Source organism: Schistosoma mansoni, assembly GCF_000237925.1.
Source record: "Schistosoma mansoni, WGS project CABG00000000 data, supercontig 0191, strain Puerto Rico, whole genome shotgun sequence".
NCBI lineage: Eukaryota > Metazoa > Platyhelminthes > Trematoda > Strigeidida > Schistosomatidae > Schistosoma > Schistosoma mansoni.
Window position 1 is genome coordinate 233,799 of NW_017386071.1, and position 24,622 is coordinate 258,420.

The following is a 24,622-nucleotide window of genomic DNA, read 5'->3' on the forward strand; positions in this document are numbered from 1 at the left end:
TTGGTTGCCTGACGTATTTGGAGCTGACAACCTGAATGAATGTTTAGTCAGCCTTATTTGGTAATTTGTAACAATGCAAACTCAGGTGAGTGAAATTCGTCATTTATCGAGTCAAAAATTGGACCGAAACTATAGTTTCAGGCAAAAACAAGCTGTAAAATAATTTACATATGACTCGCCTCCCCTATTATGGTAGTGATGAACATAGGTGTTGGTAGTTGTTTATAAATTGTAATTGGAGCAATTGAGAGTCAAACTATTCATGAACCTTGTAATGGTTATAATAATCGTTTCATACGACGTTTCTAATGCGAGTTTGTTTTTCTATTGCAGGGCAACAAAGAGTAAACGCACTGGAAAAAGATGAAGAAGCCCTACGCGATCTGAACGAGCAGAACAATGAATAAAACTATTTTGTAGTAAGTTTCTCCTTTTGTACTCGAACCGTGTCTTTCAGTTTTAAAAATATATCTGTTGTGCCAGTACACTGTGTTCTAACTTCAACGGCACTTACCGGTCCTGACTGTAGTGTTGTTGTTTCAGATCGCTCGTGCTTCCAAGTGAACGTCAATATACAACGTGCTACATTACGATATGAACTATTAATATACAGTCGTAAACAGTTCTATCTATGATAAGTATCACCGCTATCATCTGGACTGATATATTATTACGTAATGTGAGGAAGAAAAATAATGTAAGTCTTTAAAACAGGTACAAAACATAAGCCTGAAGATTACCGACCCATTAGCCTAACTAGTGTGGTTGTTAAAATTTTAGAAAAGATTATTCGGAAGGAGCTGTTTAAGTATCTCGATGAAAACCGGTTCCTCTCGGAAAAGCAGCATGGTTTTTAGAACAGGTTACTCTTGTCTCACAAACTTATTAGTCGCTCGTGAAAGCTGGTGCTCTCTTAAGGACCAAAAGTTACCTATAGACGTAGCTTACATCGATTTCGGCAAAGCTTTTGACAAAGTTCCGCACAACCGGCTGTCATATAAGCTAAGGAATATCGGGATTGGAGGCAATCTCAGTCAGTCAGCTACAACGTAGGACCAGGCACATATATGCATCGGTCCAAGTTGCCATACCTCGTTAGCACAACAAGATCAACACCGGATTCATAGAAGTAATTAATTTAGTGGTGGTAGTATATAAAGAAAGGTTGTATATAAGGATATAGTACAGGAAGGAAGAGAGATATGAAGCAATTTTAGTCTCAAGGTTTAAGGGAAGATAAAGAGTGTATACACCTACGCCATTGTGATCGATTCTGAGCCATGTCACCTAGAGTCTCCAACCATTGGTTACGATAGTCACGTGGACCCCAACCAGGTAGTCTGCATCTGCCAACATGGCTCAGGCTAGAAGTTAGTGACTTCAAACACTGATGCCATGTTTTGGTTTGGCCGCCCCTAACTCTCTTCCAACCGTCCCCAATACTAGTCATCATAGCGCGTCGTGGTAATCGGTGTTCAGGCATACGTAACACATGGCCCAACCATCTCAGTCGATGAAGATTCATCACCTCATCAACTGATTTACCATTGCCTAGTCTGTAAGATCTTACGTGAAAATCGCATCACTATCTACACTGACCCATCGTATCGCGACAAATAACAATACTTAGTACTTCTGAAGAACACATTTATGCTTGGGATATAATAATATATTTAATGTGAATATAAATAAGTTAAACATAATGAGCGCGTCTGCAACACTGAGTCATGCCATTCGATTGAATGAATATCTCCACGTTCACCACTTCCGACCTTCTCCAAGTGTTACATCTTTTTAGTTATTATATGCTTGACTCCGGAGACCATGTGATTAGGAAACAATGCCACTCCAATTATTCATCCGAATATACTGATCGTAAATAGGACTTCAGGAAGAGAAATGTTTGAGAAATGGCAGTCTTACCTAGTTATTGATTTTTAAGTGATAATTGTCTACTTTTTTCTCCACCACCATAGCGAAGTATTCACCATATTTCTCAACTATCTGTTGTTTATGGATTTTCTGGCTTCTTTGAATTCGTATATACTCTTCACTCCGTCTGGGTAATGATGTTGTTGTATTATAATGGAAGTTATGCGTGTTATTTAACTTCCATCGGCTGCATGGTCTAAGTATGTGGTGAGCTAATTAGTTTATTTATTTCATAGTTGATTAAGCTTACCTGTAAGAGTTGGTCTTTTTACATATGTCAGTAGTATATGACGAAAAGGATATCGATAAGTCATAAATGTTCGACAATTGCACTCGCAAGTGCCCGCATCTAGTTCATAACACCACAAAACTGTATTTAAATCGCATGTCATTCAGCAGTTTACTTTCGCCGTGAATGTTATGCGTACGGATGGTCTGGAAAGGGATGGAATTATGCATCCATACTTTTTGGAACTCCTTAAACACACCATCGAATTCAATCCAGTTTCCAAGTATTATGCGTTGAAACGCCTCACTTAAGTCGACCGAAATGTCTCTGGAACATAAATCACTACAAACATTACTAGTTAATTACTAAAAAAAACAGCTATTTCATGCGATAATACTTCAGTAACTGAAGTAAGGACTACAAACATTTAAGAATTACGGGTTACTCGTCATGTCGTCTTAATTCTCGCAGAAAACAACGATTCACATAAATTCAGAGTATCTTTTACTGATAATTTATGCTGAATACGCAGTTTCGTGGACCCCTACAAATTTTAAACAAGGAGAGTGAGATTCAGTAGGGTAATTGGTATCCCAGGTCAAGTTACGAAGCAACAAAAGAGCCAAATTGTACACTACAAAACAGAGTAAGCTAAATAAACGCTTTTGGCATTGATTTTGCGAATTTACTACAGCCAAAAACGACGCAAATACGAGAAAACCTGATATTCGTGCAACCCAGAGGACAACCAACCGACCCTTAACAAATCAAATACGGAATGACCGCCTCGTGTCAGGCCGTTCAAGGTCGCAAAAAGGAAACGGCGGGCAGGTTTGAAAACACACTGACTTATTTACCTTGCTAGCTGACCTTGAGAAAGCTAAATGGTTTCGTACATCTATGAAAATGCAACAGAAGTTATTTCTTGCCTAACGAGAGTCCTTATTCACTGAAAACAGGTAAGATACTGTCTGAAAATCCTATATAATGGTCGTTATGTAACAATCCCAGTTTCCAAACTTTGGGGAATATCTTTTGTTTTCTCCAACATCTCGTCAGGCCTAACAACAGCCTTGTAAAGCTATAACTTGTTACATGCATTTTAGGGATAGGAGCATACACAATTGACTACTGTTAAAAAATGTGACTTAGTTGTTGCATATCAGTCCTAATCATGTTTTAACAATCCGCGAAAATAAGAATTGGTTGTCTTTTTACTCTCGTCTTAGCTCTGTAAAGTGGTTTCACATCCTGGGTAGCATCGAGTGAGCTTAGTTTAGCTATTCAGATTCAATAATCCCCAGAGCAGTAGAATTACTGGAATCAGCTGCTATCGCTTTATTGGACATTCGTTTGGTTAGTTGCATTAAGATAGTAGAATGAGAGTTAGAATAATAAAGAGTGAAGTAGAGATAAAAGTTAACATATAAAAAAATAAACAAACACATGAACATAAGAATTTTGATAGTAAGATACAACATAACGAGCAAAAATAAAACAGGAGATATCTCGAAGTATGATGCGTGTCAGACTAATGAGTATGTATATACAACCGATATTCCAGATGAGTGTAGTTCGTGAATACTACTTACAGCTTCCCATGGGGATCATAACTGCGTCCCGTTTCCTATGTACTTGAAAATTTTAATGTCAACCACGTTCTGTTTATTGAACCATCCTCTTCTTTTCTAAGACCTAGAGGTAATTTCAGTATCATCTAGAGTTGCCACTCCTCATATACACTCTCGTACAGGGGAGGAGATACACCCGTCCTATCATGTATTAAGTGTCATCTTGCTACAAATAAACTCATTGTTTTTCTTTTACTTTAGCATCCAAATCTCTGTTTAAAAGTGTTATTTATCTGGCGTCTGCATTGTATATTTGGTGAAGGGAAGGGGCATAGAGTCAGACGATTCTGGAAACTTTCGATGTAAGTTTTAGATCTGTGAGATGTAAGGCAGTTTAGTGTAGATTCTTATTAACAAATTTTACTAGAAACTGGAGTATTTAACGTTCATAAATGTCTCACTAAGAATCCTATATTAGTACTATCGGGTTAGTAGTCGATGAATGATGAAGAATCATAGGATTTCCGTTTGCCACTTACAGACTTAAGTGCCTAAACGCTTTTCACAGATTGTAGATATAATGCAACGGCTCTCTCTACATTCTACTGTCTGCAAAACGTAATAATGCACTCAACCTGTGCCTAAACTTGAAGACTTTTTGATTCTCTATATGAACTGTTGAAAGTATATCAGTCTGAAAATTATTTATTTGAACACACAAATATTGGTACAAAGGGGCACCAGATACATATACGCTATATAAATCTTATTTGATTTGTGTGAGGGCTGTGATACTGCTCGGGTGCCCAAACCGAAGCAGGTGGTTTTCTTAGGGGACCACACACCGAGCCTTTGACCTAAATGTCTGATCCACAAGGCAGTGGAGCATAGTAAGGGGATGCAGTCCCATGGTAGCCAGTGACTAACGATTGATTCATATGCCATTTGTTCCCTCAGGATACTGGAGCCCATGTGCACCATTGGTTTGAAATCAGGGTTTTCCAACAGAGAGTTCATCATTTCATTCATTTGTGTTTAAATAAATAAATAAATAAAATAAGGGTTTTCCAACTCCCCTAGGTGGACTCGCCTTGTCCACCAACCCGGTTAAAGCTCCGGACATTCGCTTTTCGTCCTCTCAATTCCATAAACAACATCCCCGCCATGAGAAGACAGTGAGTAGGACTTCCCTGGCAAAAGCTATATACGCGTGGCCGTGTGAGAGCCTTTCGAGAGGGAGAGCGGACCCTCCTTATTCTCGGTCGTACCAGGGCATTTGGGGGCCTATGTGAAACACTTTACGATGTAGTGGCCGTCATTAAAAACCAAGTAAGATGAAGTAGAGTTTTAACTGGTGAACTTCCAGCTTGAACTCAAAAGCGTGAACTACTGTGGTACACTCACTTGAGTCAAACGTTATCATAAGTTCACTCTTAGTCTGCATTTAAAATCTTAAGGAACTTTTCTTACAATACAGACCTGTCTGAATAAATGTTATCGACAGACTGTTTAGTATTCACTTAACTGTGTGTAATGTATGTTACATTCGTTATTTGACCCCAAAAAACGTGAAACCAAACAAATTCCTGATTATTTCATCATACTGTTAATGGAAGATTTCATGTTACCGTAGTCTACCAACTTCATTTTATTGTAAACTCAATGGAAACTGTTTTCGTTACCCGAATACTACAGCCTTTCATCCTTTAACATGAGGAACCAATCAACCCTTGCTGAGAATGTGGTAATCATTGAGCCTGGTTCTTTTCATTTACGAATCGGCCGTGCTGTGGAGATATTGCCAAAACGATTCCCACATTGCATTGCCCGTAAACCTAAACCTAATGTTCCACCTTGTGTTGAACCTATTATCAGTCGACAGAAAGCCGCCTGTAACTCATCCTCTCTCCAAGAATCAGTAAACACAATCAGATCATATGTAAATACATTGTTTAATTTGAGTTACTTACCCGAATCAAATGGGTTACCTGCTGTCACTCCATCTAGATTGGAGCATACTGAAATTGAAGATACCAAGCTTTTTGAATGGGAATCCAATACACCTTCAGGTCAGGAATTTTATGCATTAAATGATGCTTTTAATCGTGGTCTCAAAGATGGCTATCATATTAATTGGCCCATGCGTTATGGATTTTTATCAACATCTGCAAACTACACTGCCGTACTGCAAGATCTGGAAGATATTTGGTCTACAGCTTTAGAAAAACATGTATGTATTTATTGTAAAAGCTGAATATTCAGAAAAAAATTATTTTAACTGACTTGTGTTTTAGAGAAGGAATAATCATTCATGTATTCACATATTTGTAATTTATTTGATATGTATTAAAGTCATCAAACTGTGATACACCTATCGAAAATTATGCAGTTATCGTCCAACTTTGATAGTACTTTAAATGATGATAATTCATGTTTCATAATCAGATCGAAATCACTGAAACCGTAGCTCTTAGCTCATAAGTTTTTGAAGAGTATTATGACTGGAGTCTTAAGACAAAATGCTGATAATGAGATCTAGAATATCATTTTGTTTTTCTCTGTATTTTCTTTCGTTGATTGTTTTGTCAACTGACAGTAAAGAAATCCATTTCAGCATCCACTTAATTACCCAAATATCTCGAAATTTATTAGTGATTCTTAGTTTGATGTAAAGTTTATTAATTGTTTACTTATTTCTTATAATTTGATATTCTAATCGGTAGTATTTAGGTTTTGTAAACGGTAGATGCTGATTATGTTATTACAACTCGGTAATCAGGCATTGGTCTTTGTACTAGACTTTAAGGTTTAAAGAGGAAAAAAGGATCCTGTGTAAAGGATGGCGAAATAAATAGATAGGAACCCTATTCTTGTTGTTCCATAAGAAAATTGTCACTCAGACCTTTTTTTTTAAAGACCAAACATATCTATATACAAGGTAATAAATCAGGGAGCAAGTAAAGCGTTTTTACTGTTGACTTATTTGAAAGAGTCATTAGGATACCTGAAGTTCGAGTTTTGGTGTTTCTTGACACTCATTGACATGAAATATTTGGGGATTTCTATGCCTCTTTTGTTTTAGAATATTTTGCTATTTTTGTGATACGGAGCAATTCTACCTACAAATCATTGCCGAAAATATTTGATTATATGTACTCATTATTCACTGAATAGTACCTAACATTGTACCTTGGTGCTCTTTCCTGACGGAAGTTAAGTGTCGCAGTTTATTTTCTAAGCTAAATGAGTTCACTCAGTGTTTTGAATTTGAGTTTCAAATGTTCCTACTTAAGTTTAAGTACCTTAAGGTTATTATTACTCTTTTTACAACAAGTTTTGTTTTAAATTGAGTATAAAAATCTACACTTGACTACCGAGTTAAATTAACATATTAGTTTGATTATATTCGAACGTTCTAATCATCCGTTAGTGTCTAGACGTTATAATAGTAGTAACATTGGGAAGTAATGTTAAATTATTACTCGCTGAATTCTTATTTATCGTTTAAATCTCAAATTTGATCTCGAATAAGAAACAGTTCTATATATTTAACTTTCTGTCTTTATTATTAGGTTGGTATTCCGCGATCAAATCTTAGTAATTATAGAGCAATTCTAGTGATCAGTGATGTATATAAAAGAAATGAAATACGTTATCTAGTTCATTTACTACTCAATCGACTAAAATTTGGACGTGTTTTTGTACATCAAGCTAGTGTCTGCGCTACCTATGGCATTGGCTTACCTACTGCTTGTGTTATCAATATAGGTGAACAAAAAACCAGTGTATCCTGTGTAGAAGATGGAGTGGCTCATACAGAAACTCGTATCATCTTACCGGTTGGACGAAGTGATGTCCTACGAGTATTCCATTCTCTTGTACTACCTAATGGATTTTGTAACAACGAAGGTTGTACTGTGTAAGTTTATGATAATGAGAGTCTTATCCAGTGGTTTTTACATATCTGCTGTATTCTGAAATCTCTTTAAATTAAAGAATTCATAACTACATTCTCTGAGTATAATACAAAACCGTAATCCCACATCTAGTCTGTTATTTTTTTTAAACAGGATTCATCTGCACGTCTCTTGATGTTTGAGATGTTAGTAGACTTTTAATATAAAGCTATCAATCATCCTGCTTTATGTGCGTTTGTTTCATAACAGCTAATATCAAGCATAATAGTCTATGGGTCAATATATCCTCCACAAACTTCATATTATTGGGTTTGTTTCCAAAATTTGTCAAAAATATAGTACCAAAATAACTTCAGAATAAAATCATATAACTCTATTACACCTTTATTTCTAATGGTTATATATATATATATATATATATATATATATAATGTTAGGTGGTTGGAGGTAGTCGGGAGGAAACCTCCGACCTATGTTTAGTCCTAGTTGGTACTCATCAACAAGGCATGCTTGCAACCTTGAAGCTATTAAGAACCCGAGTAGCTTAGTGGTAGCATCTCAGACTGTGAGCCTGGGTGACTCGAGTCAGTTAGTCAGTCGCGTCCTAAAACCTGATAAGTATGCACATCGGCTCAAGCTCCCACACGTTATTAGCACAGCAAAATGAAATGGTCAGCGCGAATCCCCGAATAGCGGAGGTATTAACGGTATTAGCGGTAATACAAATGATTAGGCGTTGAAGACGATCAATAAAATATGAACTGGTGAAATAAAAAATATGAGGAATTCGGAAGCTTAGAATTCGAGGGAAAACATTGGATGGATGCACCTGCTCCTTCGCGAATAATTTTAAGCCATGTCACTCAAAGTCTTTAACCACTAGTTACGATAACCACACAAAACCCAGCCTGGTTGCTTACCTGTCAACATGGCTCTGTCCGATTGTCAATGACTTCATAGGCTGGTGGTGTTTTGGTTTGACGCACCAGCCTTTCTCCCTGCCTACTCTTAAACTATACAACACTCGCCAAGGTAGGCGGGGGTCGGGACATGTGTTACGTATTCACGACCACCTCAGTTGGAGATTTACTACCCTATCAATCTATTGGTCATCTTTACCGAGTACCCTAACCCATGCACTCCTTACTCGGTGATCCCAAAATACATAAACAACTCTCCAAAGACACCTATGGTCGAATACTAGTAACCTACAAATATCCTCTATTATTAATGGCCGTGTTTCATATTTATAAAGTAGAACGGAGCAAACTATTGCGCAGTAAACTTGTCCTTTGATTGGTAGATGAATATTTTTCCCGATCGTTGCTGCTACCTTGACGTGGTGGTCGGGCTTGCCTATCGTGATGAAGCAATCGAGCTATACTGGCTGGAACAATCGTTCCTCGAGGTCCTACCATGCCAGACAGGTCGGTTGAAGAGCGGTGAGACTAAGAGCAGCAAACCCAAGGTCCGAAGGCGAAGTCGTACTGCTGACTGTACAGAGGTGTGACGGCAGTAAGGTGTTTCCTTCAGACAACCAGCATGACAGCGATGCTGCCTTCCCACAAGGAGGGGTGGGGTTAGAAAAGGTCGACCCTAAAAACGCACACCTCGCCTTATCCCACGGATATCCGTCTCCGGCGGTAAGGTTTTTTTGAAGAACGGAGCTAACACAAAAACTACCCACAAATAGGTCGTGTGTGACCGACCTCAAGCAGTTGTCCCTTGGGCACTGCGGTCACGCTCTCAGGTCATTAAGACCACTTCTAACCCAATTTCCTTTTCAGGTACCTCTAGAAGAATCCTTCCACGGTGTGGGCGACCGGGAAGTGATAACTGCCCTCATACCTCTAACAACACTCAAGACCACTGTATTCATAATCAATCTCCTTCTTCACTTCCTACTATTCCTTCTACCTTGACTTTCAACACTAAACTTCCTCTCTCGGTTTCCTCCTCAAGTGTCACCATGGCCAACGATTCTAGTGCGCGAAACGCTGTCCCAGGTCTACTAAAACCTCGCTCCAAACTACACATTGGAGCCTTCAACGTACGTACCCTATGCCAAATCGGTCAACAGGCCTCCTTAGCTAGAACTCTAGAATCTCGTACCATTGATGTATGCTGTGTCTCCGAAACACGCATACAGGATCCCAGTGTGGTCATTCACTTGACCTCACCTCGCCAAAATGGACAGCCGACGAAATACACCCTCCGTGTATCTGGCGACCCGTTGGCTAGTTCTCGCGGACTTGCAGGTGTAGGCATAGCACTAAGTACAAGGGCAGAACAGGCACTACTAGAATGGATCCCCGTTAACAGTCGCCTGTGTGCTGTCCGGTTAAATGGCTCCGTAAGAACTCGGAAGGATAGGGACACACGTCGTTGCCTTTTCGTCGTTTCTGCCTACGCTCCCACTGACTGCAGCCATGATGAAGTAAAAGATGACTTTTACAGAAAACTCTCTGAGCTTCTTCAGAAAGCTAAGCGCTCAGACATAGTAGTCGTAGCGGGTGACTTTAATGCCCAGGTAGGCAGCTTAAATCAAACAGAAAGACATTTAGGTGGGTGTTTTAGTATTCCGGCTCAACAAACAGATAATGGTGATCGTCTGTTGCAACTATGCTCAGACAATCGTTTATTTTTAGCAAGCACTAATTTTAAACATAAGGAGAGACATCGTCTAACATGGCGACCTCCTGTACCAAACCAACGATGGACTCAAATAGACCATATTGTCATCAGTCATCGTTGGAGAGGCTCAATAGAAGATTGTCGCTCGTATTGGAATACTTGTTTAGACTCTGATCACGCTTTAATACGAGCGCGCATTTGTCTGCGCCTCAATGGACGCAGGAAAATTACACTAAGAAGACCCATTAGGATTGAACTGGAAGACGAGAAAGCCAAATGCGAATTCCAGAAACAACTGAGTTCACATCTAGGCAGTTCTGTAAACGAGACTGACCCAGATGCTGCTTGGAAAGACATACGAACAGCTGTGGAAACAGCAGTAACATCTATTAGTCATTTAAACCATAGGGCTCCAAAAAACCAGTGGATTTCCTCTAAGTCTATTTCACTGATGGATTCGCGTAAACTCATCCCATCAGGCTCTGAACACGACGAAGAGCGTAAACAAATTAGATCTAGGTTAACTAAAAGTCTAAGGAACGATCGTGAGCAGTGGTGGGCAACGAAAGCAAAAGAGATGGAAAAGGCAGCGGCTGTAGGCAACACCAGGCAACTATTCAGACTAATAAAAGAAACCGGAATTAAGAAGTCAAGTGTAAGTGAGACAATCTCGGAAAAAGACGGAACCCTTATCTGCTCTCAACCTAAACGTTTAGAACGATGGGCGGAACACTTTAAGGAGCAGTTTAGCTGGCCTTCAGCTACTGCACAACTACCCACTATTCCTAGAAAACCTGAATGGAACATTGAGGTAGGCCCCCCGACCCTACTTGAAGTTCAAAAGGCTATAGGTAATCAGAAACGAGGAAAAGCAGCTGGTCCTGATGGATTGGCTCCAGAGGTCTTTAAATATGGTGGTCCAATTTTAGCGATTAGGTTGACTAATATTCTGGCTAAAATCTGGGAGACGGATGTAATCCCATCCGACTGGTCACAATCACTGATTGTCCCAATATATAAAAAGGGGTCAAAATCATCCTGCGATAACCATAGAGGGATTAGTCTGACTAACATAGCATCTAAAATACTAGCCTCAATAATTATCGGGCGCCTAACTAAGACTCGTGAACTGCAAACACGAGAAAATCAGGCTGGCTTCAGACCTGGTCGTGGCTGTATCGACCACATATTCACCATTCGTCAAGTTTTAGAGCACAGACACGCTTATCGGCGTCCGACAATGATAGTTTTTCTTGACTTGAAAGCAGCATTTGACTCTGTAGACCGAGAGGTTCTGTGGCAGTGTCTGTCATTGAAAGGTGTACCTGAGAAGTACATAAACCTTGTGAAGGCTCTTTACTCGAACACTATTAGTCGAGTAAGAGCTTATGGCGAACTGTCATATGATTTTACAACCTCAAGTGGTGTCCGTTAAGGCTGTCCACTATCCCCGTTTTTGTTTAACTTCATTATAGACCTGTTGCTGCAAATAACACTCTCTTCGACTGAATCTACAGGAATTGATCTCCTACCAGGGGGACCACTAAGCGACTTAGAATACGCAGATGACATAGTCCTGTTTGGTGAAGACGCTGGCAAAATGCAGAGTCTTCTGTTGGAACTCAGTAATAATGCCAGGATGTTTGGGATGCGTTTCTCCCCATCCAAATGTAAATTGTTACTCCAGGACTGGCCTGCGTCAACACCCGAACTAAGGATAGGGAGTGAAGTAGTCGAACGCGTCGACAACTTCACTTATCTTGGAAGTCTGATCAGCCCTAATGGGTTGGTGTCTGACGAAATCTCTGCACGGATTCAAAAAGCTCGTTTGGCTTTTGCCAACTTACGTCACCTATGGCGTAGACGAGATATCCGTCTATCAATTAAGGGACGAGTATACTGCGCATCAGTTCGTTCTGTCCTACTTTACGGCTGTGAAACATGGCCATTAAGAGTAGAAGATACTCGTAGGTTACTAGTATTTGGCCACAGATGCCTTAGAAATATTGCTCGCATCTGCTGGGATCATCGGGTAAGTAATAGTGAGGTTAGACGCAGGGTATTAGGGAACGATGGTAAATCAGTTGATGAGGTGATGAATCTTCATCGACTGAGATGGTTAGGCCATGTGTTACGTATGCCTGAACACCGATTACCACGACGCGCTATGATGACTAGTATTGGGGACGGTTGGAAGAGAGTTAGGGGCGGCCAAACCAAAACATGGCATCAGTGTTTGAAGTCACTAACTTCTAGCCTGAGCCATGTTGGCAGATGCAGACTACCTGGTTGGGGTCCACGTGACTATCGTAACCAATGGTTGGAGACTCTAGGTGACATGGCTCAGAATCGATCACAATGGCGTAGGTGTATACACTCTTTATCTTCCCTTAAACCTTGAGACTAAAATTGCTTCATATCTCTCTTCCTTCCTGTACTATATCCTTATATACAACCTATAATTTATATACTACTACCAACACCGAATTAACTACTATGAATCCGGTGTTGATCTTGTTGTGCTAACGAGGTATGGCAACTTGGACCGATGCATATATGTGCCTGGTCCTACGTTGTAGCTGACTGACTGAGATGAATATTTCGCCTACTCCACAGGCGAGCATAAGCCAATCGAGCTTTCTGAATTCACGCTGAGACTGTCAGATGTCAGCCCATCAGGACTGATGAAGCGGTGATACGCTCAACTGCTCCACTCCCTGTCTTTAATTTAGGCGTTGATGCAGGCTAGTCCTCAAACATTTTGTATTCAGAAGGAGAGAATCGGAACCCAAACATGCTTTCATCGTTGCTTAAGGTGTTCAGCAGGCTACATATTATCAGCGTCTTCACCAAACAGAACTATATTATTTGCGTATTTGAGCCATAATCCCATAGTAATCATCACTTCCTTAAGATTCCAGTAACGTCTTACTGATAAGTGTCAATTAGTATGAAACAGGTTTCGAGTTTCTTCCTGACTACCTCTAGCCGCCTAACATTTCAGCATAGTCCACATGATGTCCAGTTACCCAAACAAGTAGCCACATTGTGAAATGGTCGATAAATTCAATCAGGACTAGATGACTAGACAAACATGACATAGTATATATATATATATATATATATATATATATATATATATATATATATATATAGTAGGGTGTCGAGTCGAGGACGGACTATGATCACCACTACAATTCGATTACGCGCCCAGAAACGGCTTGGTTCCTTTGATAGCTCGCCAACCAGAAGGCTTTAATATGTCCAGATAAAGTATATTTATTGGCGATCTCGTGGTATCGAAAGAATACCGAGACGTGCCATTGAGTACAGGCGAAATGGGCAGAGCGTAAGAAAGTTCGAACCGAACAAGGCGGATAGCGGAACAAGAAGTGAGTTTGATACAGTTAAACAAGTACAGTAAAACAATCACTGGTACAATTAGTTACAATAATAATAATTGTTTCTATTATTTCAATCGTGTTCTTATCGAGACAAGCCGGTCACTACATATATATATATATCACTTAGTATTTTTGATTTGTCTCAGACTTTATTCAGACACTCATAAAAATTAAACAAGATTCCAGGAATTCGTATGTCGGTACGATATCTGTTTGCCTATCAAGAGAAGAGTTTACACTGATTGATTGAGCTGTTTTTAATGTAATTTATCTAATTTATTGAAACAAGAAATTGTTGAGCTAAACCACGCTTCAAAATTGTCTTCTGAGATTATCTGTCATTAAGAGGCTCATTAGGATTTTAAAAACTTTGTACAAAACCACTTCAGTGTTTCAAACCAAGGATGAGTTTATCACTCATTGTGCTATTTTTCTTCAAGATACCCGTCAATAATATTCTAGTGATGGAGTGACATTGTATATTTTATTACTTGAAGAAAGTTCCTCCACACTCGTAGTGGAAATTCGTTTTGGAACATAGTTAATTGACGTTGCATAATGGGACCACAGAGTATTACTGTAGACGTGAAGCATAACTTACCAGGCAGAAGTAGTCAAGCGATTAATAATTCTATAAACTCAATGAATAAGGCAATTAAAACATTTTATACATGTTCAGCCATCTATCTCGATGTTGTATGCTAGTTACCGTAAGTTGGATGATAGTCCAACCAAGAAACAGCATAATATACTTGAAGTCAGTAATATGTAACGTAGATACTGGCGTGTGTGCACATCGGTTCAAATCGCCACACCCCATTAGCACAGGAAGGTGAAGTTGTTGGTGTAAGTCCCGGAATAGTGGAAGCAGTAGCAATATTAGTGGTAACAAACAAGGTCAGGGGTCAAAAATATAGGTTGGTGAATTAGGAAATTTAAACTTCTTAGTTGTAGCCCATTCATTAATTTTAACCGGTAGTTGGAAAATTTAAGTCACGTGATATGCAATTGTATTCATTCTTTCCCTTCCTCCTAAGTATTGGGCTTAGTGACATTTCATCTTTTAATATATTTTTTCTGGATTATATTTTCTGTTTAATCAAATATACTAACTTTGGTCTTATTATTGCGATTCCTTTGCTTTCCACCTTTTTAATTCCCCATACTGATGTGAGCTGGGTTGGTTTACGCCAGTACGTATGTCTTAGGCCATGTGTGGTCTATGATATTATTATCATTATGTAATCTGTAATATTTTACATTGTGCTACTTGTGATTTCATGATCGAGTGTGTAACTTGTTTATTTGTACATGCACAAACTTAAAACTGATTTGGTTTAGGGATTTAAAGTATGAACATCTTTCTGACGTGGAAGATTTACGCACACTTATGGAGAATTCGGTTCAATGTACAATAAGTTTACTATGTCAACAAAACGAGAAAAATAAGCTCGATGAAGAAATTCAACCGAAAGCTAACGAATCATTATTAAATAATGATTTTTATAATATAACACTTCAATGGACGCATAAACAAAATCAATATGATATTTCATCTCTTCATCCGTCTACAGTTCTATTATCACATATACTTCCGTTTGCTTGTATTTCTTCATGTGTCCCATCGAAAGAAGTCTGTTGTACATATCAAGTACCTTCACTACAATCATCAGAACCGGATGATCCTTTCGATGATATGTATATATCTTTGACAGCACGTGAACGTCGTAAACGTGGTTTGCCCAATGAACATCAATCAACTATTCTGCCTAATAATGAACAACTGGAAACAGAAATAGATGTTACGGAACAGGTAAAAAAATGTTGTTTTATATCAATTCAATTTACATTTGAAGCAGACAAATAAAAATGTGAGATCTTGTATAAAATTACATCAAATTTAGTTATTTCATACTTCAGAATGATAGTATAGAAAGACGGAATCCACATAAGTGAAAAGATGATAAACATACCACGATGAACGTAGTGGTGTAGTGGTATAATGACTAAAGTACTTGTCTTTCAACCAGTAGGTTGTAAGTTAAAGTCTAGCTGCATCTACTTTAGTATGAGCAATCAAATAGTGTCATTAACCGACATACAGAGTGGTTCAAAGTCAACAATATCAATCTATATATAATAAATAAGTTAAATTAGAAGAGAGAAAATCAAAGATAAAACATCAATATAATTTCTAACGTGTAAAACGTGGTTTTATTTCCGTTATTGCGATAGATTTTTTCTTCTATGTAATTTTGGATATCCAAACACCAATTTATTATTTGATCAGAACAACTTCATCCATTAAGTTTAAACCATTCTGTACGTTTCAAAAGATGCCATTATCGTACTAAAAAGTCCTGTAATCTACAAACTAATCTCATCTCTTCAGTATTATCAGTATGGTGGTAATTATAAATAAAGAGAAATATAACACGAAAATAAACCTGGTACGTAATCCTCAGGATTCAAGAAAATTATAATAAACAGTTTAAATAAGGGGTTGATTTCGTAATTATATCTTTATTGTAAATCCATGGAATCAGGAAGTAAACGACTAAAACTTATTTTTGCATAAAGCCATTTAATAACATCCTTCCATTAAACATCTAAATAAAAATGCAAACTCTCAACTATAGAAGGTTAATCTACAAATTTAGAAGTCAAGATTACTGTGTGGATCCTGTAGTCATAACTGCCAAGAATTCAATAAGTTGAATGTGGTTTGGATCCATAATTGTGTGGACCATTGAACCTTAGTTCCTGACCTGACATCAGTTACTGATGAATTTTATTCAAACTAACTTTTCCTATTGAAATTATTGACTTTCAAGTAGTTCTACTGATTGATGTAAGTTTCACATAATTTTTCTTACAAAGTTAATCAGTGGAGCTTGTATTTAATAGTTGTTTAAGCATTTTTCACCGTATTTTCTCTATAGGTGGCTCCAGTAAGCAACCCTCTTCCACAAAAACCTAACTCCTTCGAATCTCTTCCAGAGGCAGTTTGGTGGAGTATCAATCAGTGTGCAAACTTAGTTGGTTCTCAGGTAGGACCAGAAGTTACTGTTCAAGCCTCTGGTCTTGCACCCGGAAAGCCTTCGCAAAGTTCAAACTCCGTAAGTGACGAACTACGTCGACGTTTGTTGGGATGTATTATCCTCACTGGTGGAGGGGTAGCTGGTGTTAATAATCAAATAATGGAAAGATGGTTGACTGAGCAGCTAATCGCAATAGCACGGGAGAAGCAAGCAGCAACAACCGTATCAAGCCACATACCAACAGTTGAAATCATTCATCACTCTGAGCCTGGAGACCTCTCATGGTCTGGTGCTAGGTTGCTTCTAACTTCTGACTTGATAAATGACTTGTGGATTACACCAGCCGAATGGAACAAATTTGGTTCGAGAGCTCTCCGTGAAAAAGCACCCTTCCCTTGGTGATTTAAACTATAAATTGTAGATTTATGTACGCACCTGTTACCAAATGCATTTATTCCAGTTATTTCTAGTTTGTTCTTTGCTTGCCTGTCGAAAAGAAATTAAAACTTGCCCAATGAAGTTACGAGTATTAACGTTCATCTTCGTTTATATAAAAAGCCAATTCTCATTCTTATGTGATATCGGTCTGTATACTGCCTAATATCCATATAACATAAGGAAATACAAATTATTCCAATAAGCTATTAAGATTAATAGCAGTAGTACTGGTAGTCTGCCAGAACGCAGTTCCTGTGTTCAAGAAGAAATCCATTAGTCGTGTAGTCATCTTTGAGGGTTTGGTTGGATCTTCAAAAGAAAATCGTCCCTGGGAATTTTGTAGTCGCCTGTCATCGAGCCCATTCGTTTACAAATATTGATTGCAGTCCAAGGAACACCCGGATAATACGAGTTACCGTTCTGTTTGTACTTACTGCAAATGTAGGGAGTAGATAACTCGACTTTTCCCCCTATATGGTTCTTAAGAAGTTGGTAACTGGCAACTCTAAAAAACCAATAAGTAGTGTTCATAAAAGACTGTATTTTAGAGTAGATAACTGGCTTATGTGGCGTCCGATCATCACTCACGTGATGAAGTCACTAACTAGACATTGGTAAGGTTTCAACCAAAGAACCTATCAGAGAAACCCAGGAGACTGACTCTCATACGCTATAACTTAGTTATTCTCTAATATTGCTTTCACCTTGTGTATTGAATACGCGCTTCAGAAATAAGGCACCTGTCGACAAAATACCGGAGTGTTCAGTCGCACAGACACGGAAAGCTGGCATGAATCAGCAAGCTCGTTCGCAGACAACGCACTCGTGATTAAATCAATGTGGAGAAAAACAGTTTACTCGACGCAGGTTGTGGTTGAGAACATCCAAGGATATGTTTGATGACCACTACTTTAATGGCCCGGTATCTGACTCCAAGTAGATTGATGATCGTCATCGAAATACACATGTCGGCTATCCTCGTATATAATCATCGACTTAAACCACATCAGTGAATAACGGAAGTAAGCCAAATACGAGAATGGATTTCGAATACACATATTCTTTACACTCATTGGTCTGGACAGGCAATCAGAGGAGAGCGAAGCGAAATGACACACGGTGGAGGCGTGTGAACCAACTCCATTTAGTCAAGCGTTAATCAATATTTATAGTCAGACAAAAATAAGTTACGGACATATGATGAATGGGATAAGAAGTGTACACACATAAAAACAGTCAAGGTTGATAAGTGAAAAATTAAAAAGGTCAAAAATGTGACTTGAGAAGGATGAATAAATTGACCTGTCCAGAAGCTAGAATAAGGTATGTGGACGTAACATATCGACCAACACTACACCGAGGACTTGCAAAACAACTGAATAACATTTGGAACAAAAACGACTATTGACAGGATGGCAACTCGCTTATTATAAGCAAGTGAAGGCGGATTTACAAGACTATGTGGTTTCATTTATGGCTTTCTCTGATATAAATGACGTGGTTACAATCTACAGGTTAAAATGAGTACCGACGCTGATCAAATTCATGGAAATTGAGACTAAATATAAAATACAAATAACAGGCACGTATATGCATCGGTTCAAGTTGCCATACCCCATTAGCACGACAAGGTGAACACCAAAATTCATAAAAGCAGTCACTTCAATAGTATAAATCTACAACTGCAATCAACACAAGCTAACTTCGTATTATGCCAAGTGCTATGTCGTAACTGATAGGACTAGTCACCACTATGTTATGAATGTTGGTTATAGCTTAAATACTTAAAATGTGTCGACCAGTATAGTTAAAACATTATGTAAGTGGTGTGGGTATTGGTAAGCCATAACCAACAGCGATTATGTAAGGACCTAGTGCTTAAAAGTTTATTTCCAAGAGGAATAAGACAGATTTAAGCTCAACCGCATGTGCGTAAGGTAATATTTCTACCCACGTAGTCAAACTTTATTCCTAACCACTCATGTTCCAAAACAGCCAGGCTCGAGAAAAATTAGCATTCTCAAAGTGATTACCTCACTAAAGAATTATATTTCACTTGTCTGGAGTCTTGTGTCAGTTACGTGCTTGATGATTTTTCGTAAAGACTTTGCTCTGTATTAAATAAAGACCTCTTAAAACAGATAACTTTTAGTCTTCCCAATGTATATTTGCCTCACAAGTGCATGACAATTCGATCTATTTGTGTAACCACCGGAATGGGGATTTTTACTTTAAGAATGAGAACGTTATACTTTAACAGTCACTCACTCAATTTTCTAACTTTGAATTGACGACTACACATATACAACACTGATTCGATATTGGTACACAATTTACGATATGGACAGACTCGCATGACCAATCAGTCAGTCAGCCACCCGCATGATGAGCATGAAATGTACACAGTCCGTCGAGCAACATATTTTAAGAAATCTAACATGATGAATTATATTATATATATTAAAGTTACATAAAAGCTGCAGAAAAAAAAGAATATTCATATTATGTATAATATGGAGAAGGACAAGTCACACAAGTATAAATAATAATACATATGACTATTAAGCACATGCGCATAAAAACAAGTTAAAGAAATGCAAACTAATGTGAATATATCTAAATAAAAAACAAACTAATTTACATAAAAAATAAAACAATTATTATATAAAACGGTCCATCCCGATTGGATGACCATAAGAGGGAGATAAAATAGGACATTTGCAAGTAAAACGAATAATGAACACCAGTAGTACCCATCACAATAAATGCCATACAACATTTCTGAGATCATAGAAAACGCATTACGATGCGACCGATGAATTCCCATTCGTATTTTCCTTTACATCATCTTCAGCTTTTTCTTCTGGTTGGTCGGAACTGTTTCCATTCTCAGACGTTCCGTTGGTTACCTTTTGACTGGACATTTTGTTTGCCAACTCAGTAATAATATCACAAAATCGCGTACAATGTTGTTCAGGTATGGTGACTGAGGAGCGAATGTTAGCACGAACCTCTGATATACGCAGAAATACACCAAATCTATTAGAACCAACATCGAAATAAAATGTCTTGTTGCCCACGAAGAGTACTTTAGATTCAGGTAAGTCTGAAAATATATCTGTAAGGAAAAATGCAGTTTATGATATTAAATTTCTTGAATTCATATTGCTTAAATGATGTAAATATGAATAAATACTAATCCTCGTAGATATTTAGCATTAATAAAACAAGAAATGTACTGTTATCTCTAACAGTGAAAGTGGTATATGAGAATTGTCTTTTAAAAGATTCAATAAGAAACTGCCATTCACACTACTAAGTAGTCTGGAAACGAGCCTCATAATTAGCAGGAATGTGGTGTGCGATAACGAACACGCTAGATAGACAACCATTACAAACATAGCAGATAAACCTGAACTGATAACAACTACTTTACTTAAATGAAACCCTATGTCAACAAAAATGGCGCGGATACCATTTAGTCCAGCAACGAAAAGTTATTGAAATAAAATGAGCCGTAACCGATGTGCGAGGATTAGCGACACTAAATGGTTGTCTAGCTAATAAAAGATTGTCGAAATTCAAGTCGCCGAACTGTTCACTTTACACAAAAAATGTTTGGTATATTAGCTGATTACTTCCAGTGCAATAAAGTTTAGAATTGTCTACATTTTTAAAGTCATTGAGGTTGAGTTAAAACAAACAACTCTGTTTTTCTCCAGGTTATGGGATTATCGCTACTGAATTTAAGACATCGAATTTCTTGGTGTGATTCTATATCCTTTAAACCTGCAGAAATCGCATTTTATTACAAAAACAAAAAGTTTACTGAGCCAGAAGTGAGTATACTTGTAACAGGTGGTAATGAAGACTGCTGGATCGCAATTTCTTCAAATAATCCAGTCAGTTATGTGCAACGTACAACCCGACGTGTGTACGTGGGTTCAAGGTACCATATCCCATTAGCACAGAGACGAAATTGTCAGGCCAAATCACAGTAGTACATGTATAGTGGATGTTACTCACAGGATTGTTTGTTAGTGTGTAGCGGAACAAGGCATCAAAGTTGCAGCAATTTTCAAACGGAATGAAGAGTTTCAGTGGGCCGAAGGCACGGCGTTGGCATAACACGTGAAGACCAGACGAGAAGACGGTTCGGACTGCAGAACACACCGAAAGATGCAAATGGAAGATTAAAGGATATGTATATGTAAATACTTTGTAGCTTCTCACAATAAACACACATCCCGCATGCCTATTATTTTGTTTTACGGAGACAGTGACAGTATTAGTGGTAATAAGATTAGGCATCGAGGATACGATTTCAGAAAATATGGATTAGTGGAATAAAATTCGTAAGGTAATTTAGAGACTTAGGATCTAACGGAAGATAGCGGGCGAATACACCCATGCTGTTGAGAACGACTTTGAGCTATGTCGTCCAGTCTCTAAACATTGGTAACTATAATCACGCGGACCTCAATAAGATGGTCTGAACTTATCCATACAGCTTAGTCCAATAGTCAGTGTCTTCATCGACTGATACTAGATAATACAACTCTTGTGCAGTCGTAGACATGTTGTTTATTATAAAAACACTAATATGAGAACATGAAAAAATGACAAAATGATAGTGATTGAAAGCACTTTATAAGTGATAGGATCTTCGGAAATCAGCACATTAAACATACGTAACGTATGACAAAAAACTTCTGTATAAAAACCAGGTTTTAGAAAAACCTTACCATTCTCCATATCTCCTGAATAGCCTTGTATAAGATCAGTCAATGCATTGCGCAATTCGATCATACCCTGAGCTGGGATTGCAATTTGGACACGAACGCCCATGGAAAGCATAGCAAGACGCAGGAAACGACCACGTTCATTTTCTTTGAGATCAAGATAATAGCGCCTGCTATCACGAACAATAATGTCAGACGCGATGCGCCCATCTTGTGCGAGTGACTCGCGATTGTGAGATGGAAGTTGGCTATATGTGTCACTAAGTTTGTTAATTTTTTCCTTCATTTCCAGAGCAACAGGCATTGACATCAAGATGCGTGATTTCTGTCCTCCATTGCCGACTTCAGTTATTTTCACGAAGCGACCTCTCTTATTTTGCTTGATATCTAAGTAGAATCGTTTATTTTGTATACGAAGAGCTTTGGAGGCCAACTCTTGTTCTTCTTGCTGCCCATCTGATATGTTACGTTGACTTGGTAATTGCAACTCACCTTTAAAACTTTTCACAGCAACAGTTTCTGGCATTGCACAAACTGGAACCTTCTCTAAGATACCGAACTACAACCAGCTCCTAACCAACCTCTAAATTAAAATAAAGTGTTTATAATGGATGCTGAAAAGCTAATAAAGACGGGGGCATTTTAAACCAACTAGTCTTAATCAGTATAAACAGGTAGAAAAAGACAAATGTAGGCCACTTTGGTGGTCACCTTGACTTTGATATTGACGATTTGATTAATCACAACGCTTATCACCATTAAATGTCTTCCTCAGGCAGGGAACAATACATAGGTAAGGTTTAGGCTTGTTCCCCAAAATCGGATTAGAACACGCAAATGAATAGAATGCTGGTTACTCAGTTCTGCACTTGCTTGAGTAGCGTTGCTGCTACATTAACGTGGTGGTCGGGCTTGTCTATCGTGATGAACCAATCGTTCCCCAAGGTCCTACCATGCCAGACAGGTCGGTAGAAGAGCGGTAAGACTAAGAGCAGCAAACCCAAGGCCCGAAGGCGGAGTCGTACTGCTAACTGTACAGAGGTATGACAGCAGTAAGGTGTTTCCTTCAGATAACCAGCATAACATCTATGCTGCCTTTCCACAAGGAGGGGTGGGGTTAGAAAAGGTCGACCCTAAAAACGCACACCTCGCCTTATCCCACGGATATCCGTCTCCGGCGGTAAGGTCCCAACAAGTACGGAGCTAACACAATAATTACCCACAAAAAGGTCGTGTGTGACCGACCTAAAGCAGTTGTCCCTTGGGCACTGCGGTCACGTTCTCAGGTCATTAAAACCACTTCTAACCCAATTTCCTTTTCAGGTACCTCTAGAAGAACCCTTCCACGGTGTGGGCAACCGGGAAGTGATAACTGCCCTCATACCTCTGACAGCACTCAAGAGATAGGTAGCGTGCTATTATTAGGCAAGTGAAAGTCGGCAATATTTTATTCTTAAAATATTTGAGATCACTGAAAGTACTTATTATACAATATATAAATTTTAGATGGTGCTTAGGCTAAATTACGTGAAATACCTGCTTCTAAGGCAGATCGTTTGCTAAAGTGTTTATTGAAATTCGCTGGGTAGTCAAGTTTTCGGTGAAGGTAAACAATGTTTTCTCTTTCTTACTGTCGCTCTAAAAAGGAAGACGGCAAAGCATTGCATTATAGATGATATTAGTCTTTGTTGAAAACCTTGATCCCAATTTATAAACCCAACTCAAAACTCCAGTTTAACTATTAATACCTAACCCAAACCTTTTTAGATTATAAATGTCAGCAACGAAAACTCTATGAGGTGATAACTCTAGCAACACCAGCCTGGCTACTAGTATGTATGCATATACGTAAACTTTTCCTTTTTTTGCTAGAAGGAATAATTTGACTCATGAGAATTAATTATTACGAGCAAAGCTGTAATTTCATTACTTTGTACTGCTAATTGTTTTATGACTAGGCAGCGTTTTCTGATTGACTGATAGGTAGCCCAAGGTGGTCAGTATATTATACTATTGCCGCATATATAACAAGGCTTATTTGTCACATTAACCTGAATCCAACCACAACTAAAATGTGTGCATTATAGGTAATTACATTTAAATGCCGACCCATACGGTGATCACAGACCCATCAGTCTAAATAATCAGTAATTTGATAGTATCAGAGTATCCACCTAGGAGAATCGGAAAACCCTGATCCCAAACCAATGGTGATCAAGGGTTCAGGATCCTGAGGGTAAAAATGACACACGAGTCTATTTCTGACCACCGACTACCGTGGGACCGCACTGCTGACGTCGCTTTAGTGTTGTGGATTAGGTCTCTCCGTCAAAGGTTTTAGGACTGGGCGCCAGGACAGTATTCCCACTCACGCGAAAATCCAATCTGTGACGCGTATATATTTTCATACCCCTTTGTGTTCATGTTGGCGTTTAAATAAATATGGTAGTACCACATTAGTTGGGTTCTTATGATATACCACAGTAACTAAATCATATCAACTCAGAATGTCACTCGGAAACAACACACACCAAATAGTTATACCACAAATTCACCAGTTCTATTCTTAATAATTGAAAAAAACTTTTTAAGACGGCTAGGTGTTGTCCTACTATGGATTTGGCTCATACAAACCTGTTTCCGTAAAATATTTACGCGTGATGCATATATAACTGACCAGAATGATTCAGCAACATATAGAAGACTCAGCCAAT

At 38.5% G+C, this 24,622-nt stretch overlaps 2 protein-coding genes across 3 annotated transcripts in view; one reads left to right on the forward strand and one right to left on the reverse strand.

Annotated features, from left to right (window-relative positions):
- Smp_145120 (rabphilin-3a, putative) overlaps positions 1-17,130 on the forward strand; it is a gene marked incomplete at both ends in the record, with an annotated part of 83,577 nt that extends 66,447 nt beyond the window's left edge. The window contains 5 exons of the mRNA XM_018794098.1: positions 3,994-4,094; positions 5,428-5,962; positions 7,305-7,651; positions 15,029-15,500; positions 16,630-17,130. Of these exons, the coding sequence (XP_018647079.1) occupies positions 3,994-4,094; positions 5,428-5,962; positions 7,305-7,651; positions 15,029-15,500; positions 16,630-17,130 (1,956 nt within the window). The remainder of the gene's footprint in view (positions 1-3,993; positions 4,095-5,427; positions 5,963-7,304; positions 7,652-15,028; positions 15,501-16,629) is intronic.
- A 2,462-nt stretch (positions 17,131-19,592) lies between these two features.
- On the reverse strand, positions 19,593-22,491 carry Smp_042300.1 (PUR-alpha-like protein; the record flags this gene model as incomplete). 2 transcript variants are annotated; one of them, XM_018794109.1, is made up of 3 exons in its annotated part: positions 19,593-20,284; positions 21,912-22,364; positions 22,401-22,491. In XM_018794109.1, the coding sequence occupies 3 exons, from the start codon at positions 22,432-22,434 to the stop codon at positions 19,968-19,970; spliced, it is 804 nt and encodes a 267-aa protein (XP_018647081.1). The 2 variants fall into 2 exon arrangements, with proteins under 2 accessions (XP_018647081.1, XP_018647080.1); XM_018794120.1 differs by having other exon boundaries at positions 19,968-20,284; positions 21,912-22,434.
- Between the last annotated feature and the right edge of the window lie 2,131 nt (positions 22,492-24,622).